Source organism: Chamaea fasciata, unplaced genomic scaffold, assembly GCF_029207755.1.
Source record: "Chamaea fasciata isolate MVZ Bird 193981 ecotype frontalis unplaced genomic scaffold, bChaFas1.0.hap1 SCAF_10, whole genome shotgun sequence".
In the NCBI taxonomy this organism is placed as follows: domain Eukaryota; kingdom Metazoa; phylum Chordata; class Aves; order Passeriformes; family Sylviidae; genus Chamaea; species Chamaea fasciata.
In genome coordinates, this window is record NW_027094095.1 from 31479271 (window position 1) to 31488387 (window position 9117).

The 9117-nt window shown below is 62.5% G+C and overlaps 1 protein-coding gene across 1 annotated transcript in view; it reads left to right on the plus strand.

Moving 5' to 3' along the window:
- The first annotated feature begins 4752 nt into the window (after positions 1 to 4752).
- The window catches only part of IL23R (interleukin 23 receptor), a 14780-nt gene continuing 10415 nt past the window's right edge, over positions 4753 to 9117 (plus strand). Inside the window, exons 1-5 of the mRNA XM_066191956.1 lie at positions 4753 to 4817; positions 5799 to 5876; positions 7408 to 7704; positions 7804 to 7927; positions 8967 to 9117. The exon at positions 8967 to 9117 is cut by the window's right edge and continues 19 nt beyond it. Coding sequence (XP_066048053.1) covers positions 5819 to 5876; positions 7408 to 7704; positions 7804 to 7927; positions 8967 to 9117 — 630 coding nt within the window. The 5' untranslated portion in view covers positions 4753 to 4817; positions 5799 to 5818. The remainder of the gene's footprint in view (positions 4818 to 5798; positions 5877 to 7407; positions 7705 to 7803; positions 7928 to 8966) is intronic.

The following is a 9117-nucleotide window of genomic DNA, read 5'->3' on the forward strand; positions in this document are numbered from 1 at the left end:
CTGACCTTTGGTTTGTTAGCAGAAAGGTGTCGTTCACTCTAAAGGGATTCTCCTTCCGCTGGCCAGGATATTTATTGTTTTCAATTATTGTTTCGTCGTATAGTAACTAAGACTCGGTGTCCTACAACTCAAAGTAAGCTTCCAGCTCTAGTTCGATTATAGGTTGCATATTTTCGGAATCTTTTGCTGAGCAATCATATTTGATAAGGTTTCCCTGATTCATCTTCCCCAGCAATGGGGGGACATCGACTGGGGACATCGCACAGGGGGTTGGGATGGGGGGCAGTGATGGGGGGACATCGAAAAGGGGGATGAGATGGGGGCTGGGGTGGGGGAACATGGCACGGGGAGTTGGGATAGGGGACAGTATTAGAGGACATGGAAAAGGGGGGCTGGGGTTGGGGAACATCCCACGGGGGGCTGGGATGGGGGACATCGCACAGGGGGGTGGGACTGGGGACATCGCACAGGGGGGTGGGACTGGGGACATTACACGGGGATGGGGGACAGTGATGGGGGGACATCGCACAGGGGGTTGAGATGGGGGACAGTGATGGAGGAACATCCCACAGGGGTCCCTCGGCCCCTCCCCAAGCAGAACTGGGGGGCTCAGAGCCGTGCTGGCCACGGTGGCCCCGGGGGCCCAGCACCGTGCCGGCCGTTGCCCTGGGGTGACCCCGCACGCAGGATTTTGGCACCAACCCTTCCCTTTCAGAGATTAAATCTTCCCCTCCGGGCTATGCTCTGCCAAGTGGAAAAATCCCAAAACAAGGCGGCTCGGAGCACAGAAAAACCAAACCGCCCCCGCCCTACGGGGCGCGGTGGTGGAGGGAACGGATTGAGCTGGGGGGACGAGGAGTGACACGCACACCTGCGGGGGATCCTGCTCCAGCAGCCCCATGGCAGCCGGGGGAGCCGATCCCAGCCGGTCACGGCTCGGCCCCCGCAGGGCAGAGTGTCCTGCAGGCCCCGGAGGGACAAAGCTGCGGCCGAGGGGACGCTGCTGAGGGCGGTGTGGGGGGAATGGAGGAGCAGCATCAGCCTCAGCTTGGGAATAGCCGCGATTCCACAAAACCTTGGGTCTTCTCGGTTGGAAAAACCCTCAAAGACCATCCAGTCCAGTACTGCCAAGGCCACCCCTATCCCATGTCCATCCATGGGGCTTTTCAATCCCTTTTAAATCGGGGTTGATTTGGGGATCACTCCCGCAGTGAGGAGGGCAGGCAGCAGCGGGACATTCCTTGCCCGTGGCTGTTTCCAGCTCCTTTTGGGGATCGTTATTCCCAATTTTCTCGCTGCCACGACCTGCCCGGACACAGCCAGGGCCCGCCTTCCCTCCAGAGGGAATTGGGGCATCGCTGGGCCCCGTGGGCAGGAGCTGCAGCTCGCCCCGGCACGTTCGGCTCCCCCGGCACTCTCCCGTCGCAGGGAGAAGCGCACTGTGCCCAAACTTTCCTTTTCCCGGCTGATTCGTGGCCCTGCTCACGGGGAAGGAGCAGGAGCTGTTCCCTGGCACGGCTCACAGGAAGGACAAACCGACTTTAATAAAAGCCCGGGAGCAACTTTCTCCTATCTCGGGTGTCCTTTTACCCCGGGCCAAAAATCACAGTCGAACCCTCCCTGTGACACTGGCATCACCTTCCTTGTTCCTGCACCGAGCTCCGGCTTTCCTGGACCCGCGGAGGAGCTTGGAACTCGGGAATGTTTCCTCCTCCAGCGCCAGGGAGAGGAACCTAATCCTGCCTGGAGCGCGGTGCCAGCGCTGACTCCCGGCCCCTCTGGCATGTCCCTGTCCCTCGGGAACCCTCGGGGGGGGGGGACAGGGAAGCCCCCGCGGGGACAATGTCCTCACCCCCCCGCCGCCAGCCACGGCTGGGTGTCACGGCGGCGGTTTTCAGATCAAACACCTGGTGTCACCTCGCCAGCAGGGCGAGGAGGGGACGAGGCTGTGCCGTGTCCGTGTCCCTCGCGTCCTCCGTGCCGGGCACAGCTCTGCGGGTGACACCGGAGCCGGGTCTGTCCCCACCTTTCCGTCCTGCTGCCCGGAGGCAGGGCGGGGATCCGAGCACCAAGGATAATAAATGTTGAATTCATCGGCTTTTACCTTCAGCCAGCGCTGAGCCAAACCCCTCAGGGGCACGTCCCGGGGAGGGGAAAAGGAGCTCAGGAGCCCGGCACCGGCAGGGCAGGGGCACAGGGGAGGTGACAGCGGCACTGACGGTGACACTGGGGGCCAGGCAGGGCAGGGGAAGTGCCGGGGTGATGCCATCGCCTGCGCGGGGGCGATGGGGAAAGCACAGCACGGCCCCGGGGAGCTGGGCCGGGGCTCGGTGTCCCCAAAATCCGGGGGGGAAGGGGCCGAGCCCACCCCCGTGCCCGGCTGGGGAGAGCCGGAGCCCCAGGCGCCGTCCCGGCTGGGCTGGGAGGAGCTGCAGCCTCGGGAGGGACTCTCTGCAGGCCACCAAAATGCTGGAAAGGAATTTCCTGGAAAGGTTTCCACCTCTGTGCTCAGGATCACGGAATCCTGGGATGGTTTGGGTTGGAAGCGAGCACAAGCCTCACCTTGTTCCACCTCGCAGGCTGCTCCAAGCCTTGTCCAGTCTGGCCTGGGAATCTTCAGGGGTGCAGGGGCAGTCACAGCTTCTCTCCACCTCCTCACCCTGACAGGGAGGAATTTCTCCCTAAACCCAACCCAACCGTGCCCTGTTTCCATCAGGCTCTGAGGAAAATCTGAGCAAAGCACAGATGGGGGTTGGGAAGTGGGGGCAGCGCAGCCGCCTCAGAGGAGAGCAGCAAAACCCAGATTCCTGAGCATGGGAAAGGGAAATGTGTGGGGAGGCGGCGGGTGTGAGCCCCGGCTCTGCTCCCCTGCTGCCCACGGGGCTCCGAGCCGCGGCTCCGAGCGCTCAGGAAGGGAGATGAGGACACAGAAGCCAGCCGAAGGTCGGGGGCCTGGGAAACGCAGGAACCGGCGGCTCCGAGGGGCTCTGACACCTGTCCGGGGGAAGTTCCACACTTCACCGCACTGTGCCGGCTCCAGATGTGCCAGCTGGGCCCAGCTGTGCTCGTCCTCACTCCTGGCCCGGGCCCAGCTGAGATGAGCTGGCTCCAGATGTGCACGCCGGCCGTGCGGCCCCAGCTGCGTGTCCCCGGGCATTAAACACTCCCAGACCATCCCAAAGCTGAAATTCCCGCTGAACCCCCTCCAGTCCTGCTCGGGCTGTGTGTGACTGCACAAACCCAGAGGTTCCCTCAACCACCCAGGCACATCATACACATTATATATATTATATACATTCTATAACCGAGGTGCCGGCAGCCTCCTGCTCCCACTTCCACAAAAAAAAAAAAAAAAAAACACAAAAACAAAAAAACAAAAAACCAACCAAAAAACCCCAATCCCCGCGGATCAGTGAAATCCCGGAGCAGGCAGGGCTGCTCTGCCTTTCCCCCGGGGTGGGTAAATTCTCCCCGCCGACGCCGACGCTTCCTGCGGCTCTGCAGAGGCGGGAGCAGTGCGGGGTTTCCTGTGGTTGCAGTGTCTAATGAGGTTAACGCCGTTTTTGAGGTTTAACTCTTCAACCGACGCACGGGAAAGGAAGGCCCGGGCTGTGCAGGGGGCAGCAGAGGGAGCCGGAGGGGTGGAGAGCGCTGGAGCATCCCCGGAGCATCCCCGGAGCATCCCCGGAGCATCCCCGGAGGTTTGGATCACCCAACGCTGAGAATTCTCTGCCTGGGACACCCTGGGATGAGCTGAGGAGCAGCACAAGCACAAAGGGGCTGACAACGCCGGTACAAACAACCCCGTTCCTTCAGGACTTTCCATCCCGTGCCTCCGGGATCGCTAGGAAAAGGTTCCTGCCCTGAGAGCAGCCCTGGGGTCTCACACCCAGCCAGGTGGGAGGGCGGATCCGCCCGCCCGGGGTGAGCTCAGCTCCGCCCGGGTGGCTCCAAATCCCGCCGGAGCTTTGAGCTGCCCCTTCCCCCGAGGCTGCTGCTCTCAGGGATGCCGGGATTCCCCACGGACTGACTCAGCCGGGAAGGGAAACTCTGGGGCTCTATGTAGGTCAGCCCCGCTCTGCCCCGGCTCGAGTCCTGAGGACTGCCGAGGTAAGGGGAAGGAATTCCCCTGCTTTTCCCGGCTTCCAGCCCTCTGCTTTTAACCCCGAAGTGTCCCAGCTGCTGCTCCTCACCCGCTGCTGCTGCGTTTTTCCACCCCTGGTCCAGCCACCGGTGAAGATTCCGCCTGGTTTATGGTTTTCCCCGTGGAGCAGCTTCTCCCCTTCTTTGTTAAATTCGCATTTCTTTAACCCTCGCGCACGGGGAGGCTTCAGCAGAGAGGAGAGCAGAGCCCAGCCTCTCCGAAGGGCCTCGTTCCTTTGGCTTCAGAGCGTGCAGAGGCCTCTGAATCGGAATAAAAACACGGATGTGATTCCCAGAGCGGGCAGAGCCTGCCATCCCTCGGAGAGCTGGGCGGATTTTGAGTTTCCAGCTCTTCTCACAGGACCCCAATCGGATTTATTTTTTTTTCATTTGCTCTGATTTGCAGAAGCTTCGTGGGCCCTCGGGAACCGACTCTCTTTGTAGGTCAGGTAACAGGGGGAGGCACTTGAAATTTGACTCACTCGTGATGAATTCTTGATCAGCCCCGAAACCAAACCAGGTCACCTCGCCCCGCACGAGAAACACCGAGGCGACTCACTGCTGCTGCTGCTGCTGCTGTGCTGGCCTGGTTTGGGTAGGAAAAACCATCTTTTGGAAGCTTTGGCTCTGGATTCTGTCCTCCCTGCAGGGAAACTTGCCATTCCCGGCAGCAGGTATTGCGTGGGGAGAGGAAATGATGGGTGTGGGGCTGGGCTGGGTGGATTGGGGCAGGCGAATGGGGCTGCCAGGGCTGCTTCAGGGTCTGCTCTGTGCCCGGAGCTCTGGGGCTGCTGGGGCTTCAGGGGTGCCTTGCTGGCTGCTTCCAGGAGGATGGTTTTCTTGGAAAAGAGCGATTTTCCAAAAAAAAAAAGAGCTGCATTTCCCTGCTCCCCACCACTCTGTGCCTCGGTTGCTGCAGAGCCCTCCCAGCCCCACGGTCCCACGAGGCTGGGCTTTCCTCCCTGGATTGTGGGCATCCTCCCAGGGAGGCCGTGGGGAGAGGAAAAGGGAGCAGGGGATAATTTCGGGATGCAGGCGCAAGGGTGAGCCCTCAGGGAGGGGTGGGAAGGCCTGGCCGGGGATTTTGGGGCTGTCTCCGGGGGATCTGTGCTGGGAGGAGCCATGGCTCAGCCTGGGCAGCACCTGTGGGGAAGATCTTATGGAAACAGGGAGTTTCCATCCCATAAAACCACGTCGGGGGTGAAGACTGCAGGAAAAGCAGCAGCCCCACTCTGGTCCACCTTCAAAGAGCTTTTTCTTGAGTTTAGCTGGAATTCCCAGATTTCCAACGGGAGCTCGTTGCCTCCTGACCCACACCGGGAGGGCTTTGGTTCCCTCGCCTTTTCCCCCCACTGGACACCCATTCCCAAGGATTTGTCCCCCGGCCTTCCCACACTTCTCAGGTGCTCCTGACCCTCGGGCACCTTCACTGAGCTCATTCCAGGGTGTCCACACCTCTCCCAGCCCTGGAGGCAGCGCTGGGGATGGGTCTGAGCAGAGGGGCAGCACCCCCTGCTCCCCCAGCCCACCTTCTCCAAGAAGCTGCTCAGATTTCCCAGCCACAAACCCACGTTTCTCCTCCCCTCCTGCCCGCGCTGGAGCTCCTTTCCCAGGAGGATTTGCTCCATGTTTTTTTATCCATTTTTATCCCACAGACTATGCAGCAGCCCAGGCCATGGCGGGGGCCGCAGAGGTTTTGGTGCTGCACGTCCTGCTCTGCTGCCTGTGCCCAGGTGAGTGACAGTGACGGGGCCGCCGGGCTGCCACCTGAACCCCCTGAAAGGGATTTCCGGTGGGGACAGGACGATGGCAGAGCTGGGGGCTTCGAGGGGAGCATTGCAGGGGGGTCCCGTGTCCTGAGGCTCTTTCTTCCCTCTCCCCTCCTTGGAGTGGGGCTGTTTCCAGCCTCCCAGGGCCATTTCCGAGCTCCCAGGGCCATTTCCAGGCTCCTGGAGATATTTCCAGCCTCCCAGGGACATTTCCAGGCCCCTGGGAACCTTATCAACCTCCCAGGGCCATTTCCGAGCTCCCAGGGCCATTTCTGAGCTCCCAGGGACATTTCCGAGCTCCCCAGGACATTTCCGAGCTCCCAGGGACATTTCCAATCTCCTGGGGACATTTCCAAGCTCTCAGGGACATTTCCAGCCTCCCGGGGCCATTCCCAGGCTCCAGGAGCCATTTCCAATCTCCCAGGGGCACTTCCAAGCTCCCAGGGTCATTTTCAGGCTCCCAGGGCCATTTCCAGGCCCTTGGGGACCTTGACAACCTCCCAGGGCTATTTCCAGCCTCTCAGAGCCATTTCCAATCTCCTGGGGACATTTCCAACCTCCCGGTGACATTTCCAAGCCCCCAGGGCCATTTCCAATCTCCCAGGGATATTTCCAACCTCCCTGGACCATTTCCCAGAGCCATTTCCAATCTCCCAGGGCCATTTCCAATCTCCCAGGGCCATTTCCAATCTCCCAGGAACACTTCCAGCCTCCCAGGGACATTTCCAACCTCCCAGGGCCATTTCCCGGGGCCATTTCCAAGCTCCTAGGGAAATTTCCGGGGCGGTTTTTCTCCTCCATGCCCCGCGGCGGGCTGCGAGCTCTGCCCTCGCAGCCCCCGGGGCACGGCGCTGCCCTTTCCAGGAAGGCTCAGATGGAGCCGATAGCGCCTGCGAGCCCGGGGCTGCTGCTGCTCAGCTTCATCTGATAGGGAAGGGCAGCGCCTCCCCCGGCCCTAATCTTGGGGATCAGAGAGCGCGGGTTATTTCCCTGCAGTCATTTGAACATCACAGCAAAAGCCAAAAATGGGCTGAAAGCGGCTGGGATGAGTCAGAGGGGGCCGGGGAGCTGCGGCAGGCTGGGGGGGTTCATCCCAGTGCCGGACTGGTTTGCACTGGGAGAGACCTCAGAGCTCACGGAGGCCTGCGCTGGGACAATTCCCACCGTGCCAGGCTGCTCGCAATCCCATCCTAGCTGGTATTGGGGCTCTTTCCAGGGATTCAGGGTCTGCTCATCCTCGGGGGGGGGGGAAATTTCCACCCAGCATCACTCGTCACCCTTTGTTTATCCACATCCCACGGGGGTCCAGGTGGCCGTGGAGGGGTGTAACCCTCCCCCGCCCAGGGAGCAAAGCAGCTCCGTGCCGAGCCCTGCAGCCCCCCGGCGGCCCCGGAGCCCACCGTGCCCCCGTGGAGCCCACCGCGCCCCCGCGGAGCCCACCGCGCCCCCGCGGAGCCCACCGTGCCCCCGCGGAGCCCACCGTGCTCTGCCGCAGGTGTCACCAGCTTCGAGTGCAAGGGGCGCGTCTGGATCGAGCCCGCGCCCGTGGTGCCCGTGGGCTCCGACGTCTCCATCGGCTGCCAGTCCACCGTGAGCTGCGCTTCATCCCAGCTCCTCCGCATCCTCCTCAACTACACCCGCACCGAGGACACCGCTCCGGCCCCGCCCGGCGGCGCCGCGCGGCTCCTGCTGCGGGATTTTCGGATGCCCTTCGCCACCGTCACCTGCTTCTCCCGCTGTGCCCGTCCCCCGGGGGATCACCTGGTGTGCGGCACGGAGCTGCGGGCGGGCTGTGAGTGCCCCCCGTGCCCCCCCCCCGGCCGTGCCCAGCCTCGGGGAATTGGGGTTCGGCTCCTCCCGTGCCCTGACCCGGCCTCGCCCCCCCCCCCAGACCCTCCGGACCCCCCCGGCAACCTGAGCTGCGCCATCGCCGAGGGCTCGGAGCGCCTGGAGTGCGCCTGGGATGGAGGAAGGGTCACACACCTGCACACCCGGAACAGCCTCCACCTGCGCAGGTGAGCGCCGGGCAGCGCGGCGGGGGGGGGGGGAGCGAGGGTGACAGCCCCGGTGAGAGCCCCGGGGACAATCCCGGGTGGCAGCCCCCAGCCCCAGGTGAGAGCTCCAGGTGACAGCCCTGGTGAGAATCCCGGGTGAGACCCCCGGGTGAGACCCCCGGTGACAGACCCGAGTGACATCCTCAGGTGACAGCCCCCGGGTGAGAGCCCTGGGTGAGACCCCTGGGTGAGACCCCCGGGTGAGACCCCGGGTGACAGCTCCGGGTGAGACCCCCGGTGACACCGCCGGTGACAGCCCCTGGTGACAGCCCCTGGTGGCAGCCCCGGGTGACAGCCCCGGGTGACAGCGGCGCTGCCGTGCCCCAGTTCCACTTCCTACAGCTCACGTTTTGTCACCTCCTGCCCGCGAACCGCACGTTCCACCGCAGGGTGGGTTCTGTGAGCGCCCGGCCCACATCCCATCGTGCCCTGCCCCGGGGAAGCTGCAGCTTCCAGGATAAAGACAGGGTGACCCTAACACCGCCTAAACCCCAGAAGGAAAAGTCCAGCTTGATTATCTGGAGAGGAGAAGCTCCAGGGAGAGCTCCGAGCCCCTGGCAGGGCCTGAAGGGGCTCCAGGAGAGCTGCACAGGGACTGGGGACAAGGGATGGAGGGACAGGACACAGGGAATGGATCCCACTGCCAGAGGGCATGGCTGGATGGGAGATTGGGAAGGATTTCAGTTATCCTGACTCAATTTTAAAGACTTTAAATCCCACCACATGGAAGCCCTGTGAAGAGAAGGGACAGAACTGCTGCCGAAGTTTGGGATCAAACCGAACCGTGCAGCCAGAAGAGAAGGAAAGAGTTCCCTTCCCACTGTGAAAATACAAAGTGTCAGGGAAGGGAAGTTCCTGTTTGCTTTAGGGGTGACAGACTCTGGGTTTGGGGATGGCCATGCCCTGGTCGTGAGCTGTGACACCTCAGGAGCCGGGGTGGCTGTGCCAGCGGGTGTGTGCTGCTGGGGTGGGCACTGATGGGGCTGCCCTCTGCTTCCAGGGTGGTAGCACAGGGTGAGGAGGATGAGGAAGAAAAGATCTTCCCCGCAGACTCACCTGTGCTGCTGAGAGAGCTGCACAATGAGAGCCGCTACTCGGTGTGGGTGCAGGCCAGCAACGCGCTGGGCACCACCCGCTCGGCCCCTCAGCAC